The sequence below is a fragment of the Polypterus senegalus genome, chromosome 3 (genome assembly GCF_016835505.1).
Source record: "Polypterus senegalus isolate Bchr_013 chromosome 3, ASM1683550v1, whole genome shotgun sequence".
Classification (NCBI taxonomy): domain Eukaryota; kingdom Metazoa; phylum Chordata; class Cladistia; order Polypteriformes; family Polypteridae; genus Polypterus; species Polypterus senegalus.
Window position 1 is genome coordinate 214898701 of NC_053156.1, and position 18992 is coordinate 214917692.

Consider the following 18992-nt stretch of genomic DNA (forward strand, 5'->3'; position numbering starts at 1 on the left):
ATGGCATGCTTGGAGGAACCAGGATGTGAACTCTGGTTTCCTTACTGCGACATCCATATGGTTTAACATGATGTACAAAACGGTTTTTCTGACTGTTACGACAGACAAAGCATAGTAATAATTTAATTTGCAGGTAGACACAGTATAAGCCAGGTATTTGAAAATAAGAGTTTTCAATAAATGAAATATCGATTCAAACAACCTCTCAATAACATTCTTCTCAAATATACATAAACACATCATAAATATTGGGTAACTTTTTAGTTTCGGTATTACAAAATGCATATGTTACCAATTTACTGTTATGTAACAATACCTTAATAAAAGCTTCTTTTGGTCTTTATAACACTTATGAAAATATCAGTAGACATTATTGCTGTGCAGTGTGGCATGTTGCCATCCCAAAGTTAAGATTTGTTAGTATTTTACATCAAAGAGATGAATAAACCCAAAGAAGTGTATGTTAAGGTCTTATTACATAATAGTATATGAGTAATAGATGCATTATTGCAGTACCTAAACTAAACTGTTACCAAAATATTTACTTTTTATTCAAATTATGCCTTGGGAAGAAATACGTTCTATCTATCTATCTATCTATCTATCTATCTATCTATCTATCTATCTATCTATCTATCTATCTATCTATCTATCTATCTATCTATCTATCTATCTATCTATCGTTGCATGCTTAGAAAATAATAAAAAGAACTATCGAAACAGAAAGTTTATTAATGACAAATGTTAAAGTTGAAGAGTGGAGGAAATAACAAGAGAATTCACTTGGTGAGCCAACCCCTGTGGGCACACCCTTATACACAGGATATACACTCTCTGATCATAAAAGAAACACCAGAGTCCATCAAATGAAGCAACATTTTTGAACTGGAAGCTGAAAAGAGAACAGGCACTTCTTCTTTAGAAAATGCTTTTAAAATTAAATTTAAGGACAATGCTGGTAAGTGAAATAAAAGCACTTATTTTACTTGATCAGCATACAATTTTACAATTAGTGAGATGCGACTACATAAAAAAGTGTGTCTACTGAGCAACATTAGCTGTGAATATCGGTTGTTCCTTAAGCATATCTTTCAAGAGATTTTATTATGCAAAAAAGTTCAGTGAAGAACTTTTGTATTTTTAGACTAATGTGTTCACTGCTACTGTTAACAAATGGGTCAAAGAAAAAAAAGTAGTTTGTGAGTGTAATTATTGTATAGACATGCAGACTTTCACAAGTCTCTTTTTGTGTCAAATCTGATAATAAATTTGACCTACTCTCAGAAAGCAAATTTCCTTGTTCATATTTACGACACATCAAAATGAAATTACTGAAATTAAAACCTGCCAATTTTTATATTGTTTTACTTGTTTAATCTCATAAAATGAATGGAAATAAACAATTAAACTATTTCAATGTATTTAGGAAAAGATATCTTAATTTCGGCTTTTACCTATAATGATGAAGAATAGTTTTCTCTTTTTTACTCTAATTTCTATTTTGTTTCTTGGTTTGCGAGTTGAAACTGATACATGACTAGTACCCAGTTCTGTCTGTGGAAGGCAACAGTGCAAATATTCTCTTAGCCAGAGGCTGTTTTTTTGTCTCTTTATTAAATTCTGATAAACTGAAGGCTACTTTGTGAACTTCTGAAATTAGTGTACCCCATCTCAGTCATGGAAAGCCATACTTGCTGCTGATTGTAGCTGAAACCAACATTTTTTCCATCCAACATCTGATCGTGCTTTGTCCAAATGAAGGACACGAGTACTGACGGCTATCACTACAGCAATGGGTGCATGGCAAGACTGGGACACCTGTACTAATCTGTAGATTACAGGCTGATTTAGATTAGATTAGACAAACTTTATTAATCCCGTGGGGAAATTGACATGCATACAGCAGCAGAAACATAAAAAACAAGAGTAAAGACTCACAGGACAGGTAATACAAGCAATCAATCAATCGATAAGTAAATAAATAAATAAATAAATACAAACAAACTTAAATAAATCAATTTATGTAATTAATTAATAATAATAATTAATTAATTAATAATCATTTATTTACTTTGCTTACTTATTTATCAGATGACTTTATGGAAAGCGACTTACAACATTTGAGAAACTTTTGTTGAAATTTCTTTAGTTTTTTCGATTGGAGCACAGGCAGGTAGGTACTCATCGTCACACAGTGTCAGTTTATAAATATTGTATTACTTATATATTAGTCATTAGTACTAAAATACTGTATAAGTAATATGATATTTATAAATTGTTGCTAACCCTTGCCTATTCTGTTTCTCTTCTTGATGCCACTGCTCTGCTGCCAAGTTGTTTGCCTGCCATGGAAAAGTCACCTCACAAGAAGAAGCACTAGGGATCATTTCATCCAATTAGCTGGCTCATTTCTGACTCAGCTGTAGAATGGGCATCAGGAGGGAGGCAGCTTATTGGCTGAGGTCTCCAGGACTCTGACTAGGTCTGGCTTGTCCGACTCTTTTCTTCAATCTGACAGCGGTTCTACAATTAGTTCACAGACAGATATTGTTGTGTTTCATTTATGTAAATTAGTATCTATTTTAACAAATTCATCCATCCATTATCCAACCCGCTATATCCTAACACAGGGCCACGGGGGTTTGCCGGAGCCAATCCCAGCCAACACAGGGCACAAGGCCGGAATAAACCCCGGGTGGGCGCTAGCCCACTGCAGAGCACACACACACACACACCAAGCACACACTAGGGACAATTGAGGATCGCCAATGCACCTAACCTGCAGTGTCTTTGGACTGTGGGAGGAAACTGACGACGCAGACACGGAGAGAACCTACGAAGCGAACCCAGGTCTCCTTACTGCGAGGCAGCAGCACTACCACTCTGCCACCGTGCCGCCTTATTTTAAGAAATCTGTTTCCATATATGAGTCAGATCTGTATTTAAGAACTTGTGCAATCGATTCGTTTTGCATTGAGAGTTGTTGCAGTTCTCAGCATTTGCACTTGGTCAGGAGTGCTGTGCAAGAACAAAGTAGTTTGTACTGTTGTCTTGTATTTCTGTGGTTGCAATGATAGATTGGCCATCTAGCTCTGTGACGAGGATTACTTGTGTTCTGTTGTGTGTGTTGTATTTGCACCATTATTTGACACCCATTGCGCACCCAACCTACCTCTTAGGGTGTGTCTCTCTTAATTGCCTTTCTGAAGATTTCTTCCATTTTTTCACCCTACATGCTTTTTTGTTTTTTTTTCTTTTCTTCTTAGGGAGTCAAGGTTATGGCCAAAAAACAGGGCTTGTTAAAGCCCATTGAGGCATTCCTTGTGGTTTCTTGGGCTAGAAATGCATTTATTGTTGACAATAGCGGATTTGAACCCATAACCTCAGGGTTTGAAGTCGAAAGCCCTAACGACTATCTGATTGGCTGAATTAGGTTGTTTACTGCCCAGTACTTTTTGAGTGTGGACATAGAATTATTTTATTTCACTATTGTCTTATCTTTTGACACACAGGACAGTTTCATAGTCTAATTTGTTTGCTCAATGCATGTCAATAATTCTTCTCAAAATGATGTTTTAACTTGGGCAGTTTGTTATGCATAACTATGGCTGACAGTAAATAAAGACCAAACAGGACATGGCAGCAAGTTCAGGTGTGAAGATCATCTATTATTTAGAAATCATTCAAACAGAATGACAGTCCTTAAAATTCTGTAAGGCAAATGTGGCACATTCATTCATTTTTCAGTGCTGTTTATTCCAACACAGGGTCACCAGGCTGGAGCTTATTTGGGTAACATTGATTTTAAGTCAAGTCCATCTCAGGGCACACCCACACTCAGTTACCCCAGGATAATGTTCAGATGCCAGTCAACCTCATCTACAGTCAGGTCCATAAGTATTTGGACAGTGACACAATTTTCTTAATTTTGCTCTGTACACCACCACAATGGATTTGAAACAAATGAATCAAAATGTGATTGAATTGTAGACTTTCAGCTTTAATTCAAGTGGTTTAACAAAAATATTGTATGTGTCGTTTAGAATAGACAGACATTATTATACATGGACCCCTATTTTCAGGGGCTCAGAAGTATTTGTACAAATTAACTTAATCATAAATATAATGATCATTTTCAATATTTGGCTGTCAGTGACTGCTTGAAGTCTCAAACCCACAGCCATTTCCAAATGCTGGCTTTCTACCCTAGCGATACTTTGCCAGCCCTTAACTGCAGTTGTCTTCGGTTGCTGCTTGTTCATTGGACTTTATGCCTTCAGTTTTGTCTTCAGCAAGTGAAATGCATGTCCAGTTGTGTTGAGGTCCGTTGATTGACTTGGCCATTGAAGAACATTCCAGTACTTTAAAAAGAAAAGCACAGGTTGTACCTCATGTATGGCAGCACCGGGACCAGAGTTAGGTAGGGTGTGTATGGGGATTGTGAATGGGTGTCTGGTGTATATCTTTGTAAGTCTTGGGTTGTATGTGTATGTGAGAGCATGAGGGAGGGAGTGTATGACTGTGTTTGTGTGTGACTGTATATGTCAGGTGGGGTTTTGGACTCCTCCCCTCTCCTGGGACATCTGGCAATACTACAACATCTTTGCCTACCCTCCCCCTGCCTTAAGCATCTGTCTGGTCGCTCCCGGTGGCTGCCTGGTGGGATCTGGTTCCCTGGGCTCTGTTGGGTCCTCGCCGGGGTGGGTCGCCCTTGGGTTCCGGGCTGCTGGGTTCCGGGCCCGGCCGACTCGGGGGTGAGCGGCTGCGGGCGGGCCTGAGGGCTTGCCGTTGATATCTCCCGGGACTCTGCTGGCTGCTGGTTGTGGCCCCCCGGGGTGATCCTCTGCGCCTCTCGAGTGGGGGTTGGGGCTTCTCTGGTGACGGCCTCCCTGGGGTCTTCGCGCTCTGGGGTGACCTCTGGATCTCTGGGCTTGGAACTCCCTCTATCTTCCGCACGCTTTTGGGGGCAGGTCTGTGGCCCTTCACACTCACTATTGGATGCTCCTATAGAGAAACCTTACACATACAAGCGCGCGCGCACACAGGTGCTCACATGGTGATTTCATAAGTATGACTTGGACATCTTCAGCACATGATCTAAGGTTGTGGTGGCCCTAAATGCCTTAGTAATAATTACTGTATGATTGTCAGCAAACATTTTTACTTTTATATATCTTCATGTAGCTGATGCAGCAATGTTTTTGTCTTGTGGTTTGTTTTTCCCCTCTTTCTGCAGGTCTAGAAGCAGATTCTGGTTCATTTATTGTTTATTCTATACGAAACCCCCTCCCCCTTTACCTCCATCTCTTCCTTCTCTCTCTTCTTTTTCTTTCACTTTTGTCTCCGTGTCCGGTTCGAATCTTAAAAACATCTAAAAATATTTTTAATAAAGTTTTGGTATCAGGCGTGACGTCAGCAGAAGCTGTAACGCTCCACCTGAGAGAAAAACTGTAAGGCTAGTCGCCAGCATTCAGACATCAATTCTGATTGCTTCACAGCCGAACAGGACACGGTAAAAAAAAAAAAAAAGAAAAGCACTTGGTTTGCTTTTGCAGTATGTTTTTGGTTCATAGTTTAATTATACTGTGAAGTGTTGTCCTATTAGTTTTGCAGCATTTGGCTGAATCAGATCAGATAGTATGGCCCTATATACTTCAGAATTAATCCTGCTACTTCTGCTTGAAATCATATTATCAATAAATGTTAGTGAATGGCTTCCATTTGCAGCAATTAATAGTCCTGCCATAAAATTGCCCCCACCATGTTTCACAGATGATGTGGTATTCACCAGATCATGAACTATTTCTTCTCTTCTTCATACTCTTCTCTTTCCAACATTCTGGTATATATCGATCTTAGTCTCCTTTGTCCAAAGAACATTGTCTCAGAACTGGACAGGTTTTTTAAATTTTTTTTCTGGCAAAGTCTCATCCTTCTTTCCATTGCTTGAGGTTTACCAGTGGATTACACCTTGTGATAAGCCCACTGTCTTTACTTTTGTGAAGTTTTCTCTTGATTTTGGACTTTGGCAATGAAAGGTCTACCTCCCAGAGAGTGTTCTTGGTTTGGTTAAATGTTGTAAAGGTGTTGGTGCTTCTTTACCAAGGACAGAATTCTGAAGTCATCCAGCACATATCTTCTGTGGTTTTTTCAGACCTTCTGGTGTTGCTGAACTCACCAGTATGTTCCTCATTTTTAAGAATGTACCATATGATTGATTTGACCACTCTTCATATTTCAGCTACCTCACTGAAGGGCTTGTTTTGTTTTCTCATTCTAATGATGGACTGCTTTTACTTGCATGAGCAGCTCTTTGGACCTAATATTGAGAGTTCACAGTGACAGCTTCCAAATGTAAATACCACACTGGGAATCAATTCCAGACCTTTTACCTGCTTAATGACATAACGGAACTCCTCCCACCTGGCTATGGGACAGCTTGTCACTTTTGAGCCCCTGGAAATGTGGGGGGTTATGAAGAAAAATGGCTGTCATTCCTAAACAGCTCATTGGTAAACTCCTTAAATTAAAGGAGAAAGGCTGAAAGTCTACACTTCAATAACATAATTATAGCTTCATTTTAAATCCATTGTGATGGTGTACAGAGCCAAAATTATGAAAATTGTGTCATCTGTCCAAATACTTATGAACCTGAATGTACCCATCTTTGTTATGTGAAAGGCAGCCCAAGTGAGAAAACCTACACATTGCCACTGGTAGTACGAGATTTGAACTGGGACTTTTCAGCTGTAAACCTGCAGTGATAGCCGCTATGCCAGTGTACCCGTTCTAATCTTGTGTCGCTTTGTACAAGTTTTTGAGGAACAGCTCAATGTGCAGTGCATTTTATTTTAAATCTGTTGACTACATGCAGAAATGAGTGTGTTAATTAAAACAGGAGTTCACACAAAGACACACACCAGCCTCTGTTTAGGAGTAGAGCTTACTGAAGCACTGAAAAGCCATTGTGTCTGTCCAGACCAGAAGGTGAGCACTCCTGTTATAACTAAACTGGAATTAAGATTAAATCACAGCCATTCCCTGAATATGTGAACCAGCCGCGACTACAGGCTTTTCAAATGAGGGGAGGTGTCCTTTAAACAGCAGTCAAATGTGTCACTTCTTGAGCCATTTTACTTCCTTTAACTCTTTGGTCATTATAGTAGTAGTATTATAACATGATACTAAAACCTTGTGGTAACAGATAATATTTTAAATTCATCAGCTTCAATTATGGAATTGTCAGGCAGGTGTGAATCATATAATGTGCTGCATTTTGCATTTGATATTAAAATGTACAAATGATACAGTAATTAATTTTAAAAAATCAGATTTTTATGATGTTTGATGGGGTTGGAAGTATCTAAGTAGTTTAAAATTTCTTTTTTTTCCTTAGGCTGCTTCTACTTTTGGACTAGTGATAATTGTTGGTGTTGAATGCAAAAATAAATTAATCAAAACCAGTCTGCAGGTTGCCAGAGATTTTCACATTTATGAATACCCAGATGTGGCCAAACGTTCTTGTTCTCCATGGACTTACAAGTAAGGATGCAATAACACACTATTTTATAACTTTATCAAATGATATGGTAACACTTTAGTTTAAGGAGTGCAGAAGTGCATTTATTACTCATTTACTCTTAAGTAACAATACCTTAACAAAGACTTCTTTTGGTGCACCAGTAGAGTGGTTATTCATCTCATCTTCATATTGCGCAGTGTGACTTTTGATATGCTGGTAAAATGACTTATAAATGTGAAGGATTTACAGGTCTTATACTGAAGTATGCAATATCAGGAGGAATATGTGTCACTTAACACTCTTCTTACTATTCCAAAGTGACGTTACTTTAGTAGGCCATGTTGCACAGATGAATAACCACATCACTGATACTTAGTGTCATAAAAACCACAAGAAGCCTTTGTTAAGGTCTTGTTACATAAGAGTAAATGACTAACTGATAGATTTTTGCAATACCTAAACTAAAGTGTCACTAATAGTATTAATATAAAATCCAAATCTGAACAGAGCTACTTTACATGGGTAATGAAGACTAATGAACAAAAGACATACTCTGGATGATGGCTTGAAAATGTTACATTTCTTGGTAACCCTTTATAATATCTTTCATTAATAAATCACACAAACATTGTAATGTTTAAAAGATTATTAGTTCATGCATATTCAGAAAGTTACAAATGTCATAAATTCAGGTTTTGGTAACACTTTATATTAACTTTCATTAATAAGTCAAGCATTATATAATATTTACCAGAGTGTTAGTTCATGCACATTCAAATAGTTATAAATGTCATGAAATTAGATTTCATATATCGATAACACTTTATAATAACTTTCCATAACACTTCATTAACAAATACTACACTATCTTCACATTATGTAAGAACAGGAGTGGGTGGACTGGCATTCCAACTGGGCTTGAGAACAACTCCCTACCCTCCCTACAGGGTCACACTGAAACTGTCCAAAACAGGGTGGTCCACTCCTGACAGTGCCCTCTGGCGGCACCCTAGTACCCCAACAGGGTTGTCTTTCTGTACTAGAAATCCGAGGCAACTTTGCAGGTGTCCAAACCGGGACCAGGTCAGAGGAACACTGCCACCTCTCATTCTGGGGGACGAATTGCCCATTCATTAATTGTTCCTCCTGATTGGAATAGAAATGTAGGATCTTCCTGGACAGGTTGTACCTCCATTTGTGCACTCTTTCCATTATGGCTTCCCTTTCTATTCTTTGCTGTCAGGAGGCTAGACCCAGTGTACCCTCTGTGGCAAAGGCCTTTCATGCCAACCTCCTGTCTGAGATAGCAAATGCCATGCCTCACTTCATCAGCCTCAATTAGACTGGCACCCCAGGTAAGGGAACGGTGTTCAGTATATAAGCATATAGTGCTTGAAGTAGGCTGGTTTACACCAGTATGGAATAATTATTCGTTTTTAGCAGTTGCATACAGGCGGTGTGTTTGAGTATACTGGCATGCGCAACATGTTACTCATTATGTAACACATGTCACTCATATCCAGTTTGTCAAAACCAACCCCCTTACCCCCGCTCATCAATTGAATGTTAGTGCATTATGGTCCTCGAAACTCCAAGACAGACCCCAGTCCCTAGTCAATTGAATCAATCTCAGACAAAAATTAGAGGTACTTATGTGTATCTACTTCAGGCATTGTATGCATATTTTATATATATACTGCTCAAAAGAATTAAAGGAACACTTTTTAATCAGAGTATAGCATAAAGTCAATGAAACTTATGGGATATTAATCTGGTCAGTTAAGTAGCAGAGGGGGTTGTTAATCAGTTTCATCTGCTGTGGTGTTAATGAAATTAACAACAGATGCACTAGAGGGGCAACAATGAGATGACCCCCAAAACAGGAATAGTTTAACAGGTGGAGGCCACTGACATTTTTCCCTCCTCATCTTTTCTGACTGTTTCTTCACTAGTTTTGCATTTGGCTACAGTCAGTGTCACTACTGGTAGCATGAGGCGATACCTGGACCCTACAGAGGTTGCACAGGTAGTCCAACTTCTCCAGGATGGCACATCAATACGTGTCATTGCCAGAAGGTTTGCTGTGTCTCCCTGCACAGTCTCAAGGGCATGGAGGAGATTCTAGGAGACAAGCAGTTACTCTAGGAGAGCTGGAGAGGGCCATGGAAGGTCCATAACCCATCAGCAGGACCAGTATCTGCTCCTTTGGGCAAGGAGGAACAGGATGAGCACTGCCAGAGCCCTACAAAAAGACCTCCAGCAGGCCACTGGTGTGAATGTCTTTGACCAAACAACCAGAAAGACTTCATGAGGGTGACCCAAGGGCCCCATGTCCTCTAATGGGCCCTGAGCTCACTGCCCAGCAGCATGCAGCTCGATTGGCATTCACCATAGAATACCAGAATTGGCAGATGCACCACTGGTGCCCTGTGCTTTTTACAGATGAGAACAGGTTCACCCTGAGCACGTGACAGAAGTGAAAGGGTCTGGAGAAGCCATGGAGAACATTATGCTGCCTGTAACATCATTCAGCATGAGCAGTTTGGTTGTAGGTTAATGATTGTCTGGGGAGGCATATCCATAGAGGGTCACACAGACCGCTACAGGCTTGACAAAGGCACCTTGGCTGCCATTAGGTATCAGGATGAAATCCTTGGACCCATTGTCAGACCCTATGCTGGTACAGTGGCTCCTGGTGCACGACAATTCCTGGCCTCATGTGGTGAGAGTATGCAGGCAGTTCCTGGAGGATGAAGGAATTGATACCATTGACTGGCCACCACACTTTCCTGACCTAAATCCAATAGAACACCTCTGGGACATTATGGTTTGGTCCTTTCAATGCCACCAGGTTGCACCTCAGACTGTCCAGGAGCTCAGTGATGCCCTGGTCCAGATCTGGGAGGAGATCCCCCACAACACCATCTGTCATCTCATTAGAAGCATGCACCGATGTTGTCAGGCATGTATACAAGAACACAGGGGCCATACAAAGTGCTGCGTACAATTTTGAGTTGCTGCAATTAAATATTGGCAAAATGGACTAGCCTGCCACATAATTTTTCACTCTGATTTTTGGGGCGTCTTTGAATTCAGGGCTCTGTAGGTTGATCATTTTCATTTCCATCAAACGATGTGGCATCCTTTCGTTCCTAACACATTACCCAGTCTACATCAGTATAGATATCCAGGAGGATTTCTTTTTCCCATTGAAATCTGATGTGTTTTCAAAGTGTTCCTTTAATTTTTTTGAGCAGTTTATATATATATATATATATATATATATATATATATATATATATATATATATATATATATATATATATATATATATATATATATACACTAGCCATCCCCCGTGGCTCATAGTAGTGAAACAGGACAGTGAGGATGTCCCTGCCCGGCTCCCTACTCCTGATGTCACGCTTCCTCCTCCCCTCAGCCCGCAGCCTCTGTTTCGGATTAGTGTGAATATATCACTCCTGTAAGCAAACTATGATTCTTAGTGCGAATCAGAGAGGTCGCAAAATCAACCAGAATGTTGAAGTAAATTTTAGAAAAAAACAGATCTGAATCCTTTAAGTAGTTCTCTCGTTCGCTAGCTAAAAATACCCCGAGACTGGCACATGAATGAGGAAGTCCCAGCTCCCCTTCCCTCTGCCCCTCTCATCTCTCTTGGATTCGCACAAAGAAATCGGTACCGCAGGCGAACTATGACACATAACACAATGAGAGAAGTCACAAAATGTTTAAATTATAGAAAAAAAACCCGATTTAAATCCATTAATTAGTTCTCTCATGAAAAGTTGACAGAATTACACACAGGCGCTGGATTTTATATATAAAGAGATATATACACGTGTATATATACTAGGGGTGTTCAAATATAAACAGGAATTTATGAGGTACACTTTATTTATTGAATACAAACAAACGACTTACACACTATTTTGTCTATATAATCTCCTGCCACTGCAATACACTTGTTTCAGCACTCAGGAAGCTTCTTAATCCCAGAAGAGTAGGTCTTTTGACTGCATGTTGACCCATTCTTGCACAGTGTCAATAACCTCCTCATTCAACTTGAATTTCTTTCCTCCTAAAAATTCCTTAAGTGGACCGAAGAGATGATAGCCCCTCTCTGAATGACTTGCACCAATCATACACTCTAGACTGAGGGAGAGAGACACTCATCCCCAAACTGTTTTAAGTCTCGAATAATTCTGAAATGGAATTACACCTTCATTTGTCAAAAATGTAATAATAATTTGCTTTTCAACGCTGCTGTGTACCTCTTAAAGACTAAGAAATTAATTGATAGGTCAGAAATGGCTTCTAGTCTGTTTCCTGCCTTGTGTTCAGTGCTGCTGGGATAGACTCCAGGCCTCATGACCCTGAATTGGAGTAAGTAGCTTAAGAATGACTAAGTACTGGAACTCAGTCTGAAAAATGGTGCTAAATAAAGCTGTATAACGGTATTTATTTTTCGTTTAAAAGGATTGACCAAGGAAGTCGACGCATTCCTGAAATCATCCATGTGGCAAAGTGTCAGCATCAGGGATGTATTGGACAGAATGGAAAAGAAGACTTGACGTTTTATTCTCTCCCCATTAAACGGAAAATGATCTTTCTACATAAAGTGAAGAAAGGTTTCAAGATGAAAATGAAGACAGTGTCTGTTGGATGTACTTGTGTTAGACCACATGTACAGAATTAACTTATTTGTGTCTATGGAGTCTGTGTTAAACGAGGGATACATTTTAACTTGGAAGAATTGCAGTAATTCAGAATTACACCCTACTGCTCCTGTTCTCTTATTCTGTATTGGTCTGAGTGTTTCCTTCATTGTAGCTTTTGTACAAGTATTGACACCCACATTATCAAGCAGTTGTGTGTTGACATTCTGACTATGGGGCATTGGCTGGGAATCATAAACTATTAAAATGAGTAAATTAACATATTTGTGTAAAATTTGTCCCTTCATTGTTTATGACAAAAGTGAGATATGCTTGGAAAATGAAATGTTCCAAATCAGAATATTATTTATATTTTGAAATTCGACTTAAGAAGTAGTGGCTTCATAAAGTATTTTTGCGCCATCTCATTTTTAACTTCTTGCTGTGCTGCAGCCTTATGCTAAAATTATTTGTTCCCCTCATCAAACAACAGTCAGTCCCCCAGAATGGCAAAGCTGAAACAGGATTTTAGACAGTTTTGCAAATTTAAAAAAAATAAACAACTGAAATATCACATGCAGCAAAAGACAAAAAGAGATCATAAAGGGTTATGATAACAGAGGTGATCATTCTGTAACTGTCGGCAGAAAAATAACAAAAGTTATTTAACATCCGTCAGAGTTACATCTTTCCAGACGTAAATCTACTGGTAACATGACTCAAGATGGTGGTGGTGGTTATCAAGTATGAAGTCAGGGAGCAGTGGGTCCATAAAATCAGAAACTGGGAGCAACATCAGATGTCTTTGAGCTGCCAACATTCTTATGTGTGGTTGGAGGAAAGGGAGAGGCATTAAAAGACTGCGCCAACCCTGACTATCAATCAATCAATCAACATTTATTTATATAGCACATATTCATACAAAAAAATGTAGCTCAAAGTGCTCTACAAAATGAATAGAAAAATAGAAGACACAATAAAAAATAATCATAAGTCAACATTAATTAACATAGAATAAGTAAGGTCCGATGACCAGGGTGGACAGAAAAAACAAAAAAAAAAAACTCCAAAGGCTGGAGAAAAAAAATAAAATCTGTAGGGGTTCCAGACCACGAGACAGTCCCCTCTGGGCAATCTACCTAACATAAGTCAAACAGTCCTCTTTGTATTTAGGGTTTTCATGGAAGGACCTGATGATGATGGTCACGTAGACTTCTGGCTTTCAGTCCATCAATGTTGGTGCATCATGATGTTTTGAGTAGGTGGTGGTGGCGCAAGCAGCCACCACAAAGAAACCGGAAAAAGAAACAGAAGAGAGAGTAGGGGTCAGTACGGATTTTAGAGCCACTATGAATAGTTATTATGATGAATTGAACATACAGAGTATCAGTATTAAGTTAAAGTGAAGTTATAAAAAGGCCATGTTAAAGTAATCTGTTTTCAGCAGTGTTTTATAGTGCTCTACTGTATTTGCCTGGCGAATTTCTATTGGCAGGCTATTCCAGATTTTAGGTGCATAACAGCAGAAGGCCGCCTCACCACTTCTTTTAAGTTTAGCTTTTGGAATTATAAGGAGACACTCATTTGAAGATCTAAGGTTACGATTTGGAATATAACATGTCAGGCATTCCGATATATAAGGGTTATATAAGACTAGGGGTGTAATCATCCTTTGATGACAACGATTACAGATTATGACATGACAAACTTCACACACCTTATTTTGGTCATTTTCTGCAACTCTTCTTGGCAAATCTATTCAAAACCTGTAGGGTTGAAAGGAGACCATCAGTGGACAGTTATTTTTAGGTCTCTTCTGAGACCAGAGATGTTCATTTGGGTTTACAAGTCTGTATTCTGACTGGGCCACTAAAAAAAATTCATAGAGTTGACCCTCAGCCACTTCTGTGTTTTGGTTGCTTTGTGCTTAGGGTCATTGTCTACTTGATAAGTGAACCTTCAGCCCAATCTGAGATCCAGACTGCTCTGGAGCAGGTTTTCATTAGGGATATTGCTGTGCTATCCAATGTTCAGTTTTCCTTCAACCCTGTCTATTCTCCTAGTCTGCTGCTGGCAAATGACTAAGATGCTGCCACCACCACACTTCGCTGTTGGAATGGTATATTGCACTGATGATCAGTGGTGCTTGGTTTCCACCAGATGTGATGCTTAGAATTGAGCCAGACCAGAAAATTCTGTTTCTCATAGTCTGAGAGTCTTTTAGGTGCCTTTTTCCAAACTCCAAGTGAACTTTTATATGTCATCTGGCAAATCTTCATTAAAGCCCAGATTAGTGGAATGTTGCAGTGGTGGTTGTACTTTTATTCTTTTCACAAAGGTTCTCAGCCAGCATGACCTAATGGATTTGTGCTACCCCTCTTACCAAGGCCCTTCTACTTGGAATGCTTGGTTTGGCCTGGCAGCAAACTCTAGAGGAATTGAGGTTGCTCCAAACGTATTCCATTCAAGGATTATGGAGGCCATTTTGCTCTTGGGAACCTTCCGTGCTGCAGAAATTGTTTAGCATTCCCCCGATTTGCATCTTCACACAATCCTGCCTCAAACCTCTTCACTCAATTCCTTCGACACCTCATGGCTTGTTTTCAGCTCTGATACACACTGCCAACTGTGAGGCCTCCTATAGACCTTCCCTAATAATGTCCAATCAAATGAATAACCACAGGAGGACTCCACACAAGGTGTAGAAACATCTCAGCGATGATCAATAGAATATCATATCATTGCAAAGCATCTGAATACTTGTGTCAAAGGTGATATTTGAGCTTATTTTTAATAATTCTGGGAAAATTCTTAAAATCCTGTTTCTGGCTTTGTCATTCTGATGTATTAAGTGTTATTTGAGGAGGGATAAAATTAATTTAAATGCTTCCAGCATAAGGCTGTTACACAATAAAATGTGAAAACAGTGAATGCTTTCTAAATGGCACATTAATTCTATAAAAGCTTGACATCCAGCATCATTGATTATCGTGGTAATGGAAATTGCTATGTTAACAATTGCTAGTCTCCCTCAGACACTTTTAAAAAAATCACCATTTGAAGAATATTTTTAAAATATATGGTATTAAAATATTTAAAAATTGATCAGAGTTTCTTTTTTCAGATCGAAAAGATAATTTTCCCATGACCCTAAATTGAGATTACACAATTAGGAGGCAGAATTAATAATTTATCTTGCTTTTTTCGATATGTGTGACTCTATTTGTCATAAAACTAAGAAAATAACTGCAGTTGATTGGGGTTTGAGGATTCTGGCAGCAGTCTCATGATTAAGATAATGAGGAAATTGAACTTCAGCACTCAATAAAGACAGGGGACTACACAATACATGGCCTCTGATTATTCTTTACTTACTATATCTAGCATGTATATTGATAAAGCAGCTAATTTTTTGGCTATCTTTGATGAACTACATATTTTATAGCTATTTTCCCAAGCTAATTTTTGATCAATTTTAAAGGTCTTTAGGAGTGGCACAGTGGCTAGCCTTTTGAATCCTGGGTTCGAACCCCATTCCTGATCATTTTCTACATAGGCTTTCCTACCACATCAAGAAAGATGTGCAGATGCACTGTTCATAATGGTTTCCTGCTTTGTTCCCTGAGGTCCTGGAATAAACTCAATCTTTTTGCAAGCCTGAATTATGAGTAGGAATGTCTACAAATGTGTTGCAGTGTTACAATCGTGTAACTCTTAGTATTCTTGTTTCTCAGCCCTGTTTCCATTTGTAATGCTTTTCACATTTGGCAAAAGGCTGAGAGAGGAAGAACTGTCATATAATGAGCACAGGGTAGTGGGCAGTCCTGACATGAGTCATTATAAAAGACAGAAGCCCATACTGCAAAATGAGATCCCATTTAAATTTGAGTAGGTGAACCTTTTAATACAAATGTGAGTGAAAGAATATCCAGAATATATTTATAAAAATGAAAACAGAAGGTTTGGAAAGTGTCTAATGTTGTTAACACAATAACACACCATTTTATGGGCACATTCAGCACTATCAGGAGAAGTGGATGTGGAAACGCGATTAGATCATTTGTCTATTGTAGCACTCATGTGAAAGTTTCCATTCCATTCATAGATGCTTTGCTTCCTTGTCGTGCTTGAAGTCAATGATAGATTTGTGCTCCAGATACTCTGTCAGCTCACAAAAATGGATAACAGCACACTTTGTCTTTGATCAAATGGAAAGGGCAGTGGCCATATTAATATTATAATACGGTGCAATTAACTAGATCAGTTTGGACCTGTGTGGCAGCAACTTAGAGAAGCAAGGCCCATACATGTGTGTACAGCTACCATTGCAGCCAACAGTATAAAAATTGTGAATTAGAAGTGTGCATAAGACCTTTAATGATTTACTTCATGAGGCAGAAGTACATCAGAAAGAAGGATAATTTTGTCAAATACTTGAAATATATAGACATATGCTTCAATTTAAAGTCTATAAATTGTGGATTATAATAGAAATTTGCCATATTTTACCCTCTGATAGAGATCCAGAGAGGGCTACATCCCTAGTAAAGGATCAAAATTCAAAAACAATATCAACATGATCATTGACTAAATGTAATTTGTAATAATTTAAAATGATACACCACATGCTTATGTTTGAAATCTGTTATTTTTAACCATCAGGGAGTGACTCGTATGGGGCAAGGACCACCGGTAAGGAATCAAATATCAAAAATATTATCATATTTGTGATTAGCACCCTCAAAATAGCATAAAATGACACTCCACATGCCTATTTTAACAATTCCCATTTTTTCAACTTTTTGTGTGAAGGAGTAATTTTGGCCTCTCGTATATCATAACTGACCCTGGGGTCAGTTGATTTGACATGCACAACTTCAAGTCCTTCTGATCAATTTTGCTGAAGGCACTTATTGGTTTACTCTTTATCATAAGGGTGTAAGATATGGTCCAAAAATATCTACAAATGAGGGGTTTTTTGGGTCTAGAGGGCTAAAAATGGACAGGAACCCCATAAAGCTAGATCTCTTGCATAACTAGATATCGAGATGCAATGAGCAATATGCCATATGGGTTTCTTGTACAAGATAGTAAGACGCCAGAAGATAAATTAAGTGATTTTTAAGCATTCATAAGTAATTCTTATGAACACAAAAAGATAAAATATTAATGTTGATACTTTTTGGCTTGCTCTCATATATGGGGAGGCTCAATACCAGATACTACAAGAGCACCAAGGTGAAAGGTAGACCAAAGAGGACTGATAAATAACAGGGTCAGTAGGTTGTAGATCACACTAATGTAGGGGTGTCGAACTCCAGGCCTGGAGGGCCGCAGTGGCTGCAGGTTTTCATTCTAACCCTTTTCCTAATCAGTGACCAGTTTTCACTGTGTAAAAGATAGCCCAGCCACAAACAGACACGACGGCACAGTTCAAAACACACAGGTTTATTTCTGCTTATTATTTACAATTTGGTTCCCGACACTCACGATTCCTCAGTCCTTTTAACTCTCGTCTTGCTTCAGCCGCCTCCACTCCTCCTTCACAAGATCCGTCTATCTCCTCCCGACTCCGGCTCGTCCACTGGAGTGAGGTGGCCACTTTTATCTTCCCCCGGATGTGCTCCAGGTGCTGATGATGGTCTTTCGGCAGCACCTCCTGGTGTGGCGGAAGTGCTGCCCTTGCACCCGGAAGCGCTCCAGGCATACACAGTTCCTGGAGTGGCAGCACTTCCTCGTGTGGTGGAGGTGCTGCCCTCCAGGGCTCAGGAACCATCCAGGCAGCCCCTTGGTTGGACCACGGACCCCCACGGGGCTGCGCCTTCCAGCTCCGTAGTCGTGGTCCTGGATGGAAATCAGGGGGGCTGCCCTCTTGCATCCAGAGAAAATATTGCCCCCTTCCCGGTCATTCCCTGACCCAGGCGTCCCGGTGGGGCAAGTTCCCTGGCCACCTGCCACAACTGCTAATTAACTCCTGTTCTCTTCATTTTAATAGCCCTGTTCTTAAGAATTCTTTCTGCTGAATTGATTCCTTTCTTCATTAAATGGCAGCCAAACAGAAATGAGACATGAAACGAGCCAACAGATGACCAGCTAAATCAGGGCTTCAGAAACCAGTCAGTTTCACAATGAGAAGCAGATTCTTGCTGTTAATTAAACTCATTATTTAATTCCATGACTTGTTGGTGCTGTTGTTCTGCCACAGCAGACATTTCCAGAACTGTTGATTTCTTCTGTTTTTTCTAAGGCCGCCGTCACAATGTTTTGGTGAGCTGAGAGATCAGCCTTACTGAGACCTCCACCTTTCTTTATTTTCACATATTTTGTGATGGGCACAGGTGAGATGGTCATATGGATTCTTGTTTTGTGTCTCATTATTCTTTGGCTGCTAATTAAGGAAAAGGAAACAACCAAGGGGCCTGAGTCAAGGTAATTAAAATTAAGGCAAAAGAAGGTAATTAGCAACAAAAACTGGTCACAAATTAAGAAGATGGTTTGAATGAAAACCTGCAGCCACTGTGGCCCTCCAGTACTGGAGTTCGACACCTGTGCACTAATGGCACATGGGACACATGAGATCCTTCTGCCTACTGTGAAGTGTAGGCAGCTCACAACCTACAAGTCCCTTGTTTGCATTACCCTTTAATTAACTATGGAGAGGAATCAGAGAGGACTTCCGTTTAGTTAGTGTTATTTTCTTACTCTTAATGCTCCAGGATATTGCTGGATACTCATGAGACTTGAGTTGTTTAATGAGCTGAGGCAAAGACTCAACTTGCAGGAAACCACGTTGA

General features: G+C 39.4%; 1 protein-coding gene across 1 annotated transcript; it reads left to right on the top strand.

Annotated features, from left to right (window-relative positions):
* The first annotated feature begins 863 nt into the window (after nucleotides 1–863).
* Nucleotides 864–12480, top strand: LOC120526867 (interleukin-17F-like). The gene is made up of 3 exons (XM_039749983.1): nucleotides 864–958; nucleotides 7397–7542; nucleotides 12020–12480. The coding sequence occupies exons 1-3, from the start codon at nucleotides 926–928 to the stop codon at nucleotides 12237–12239; spliced, it is 399 nt and encodes a 132-aa protein (XP_039605917.1). The 5' UTR covers nucleotides 864–925; the 3' UTR covers nucleotides 12240–12480.
* The last annotated feature ends 6512 nt before the right edge of the window (nucleotides 12481–18992 follow it).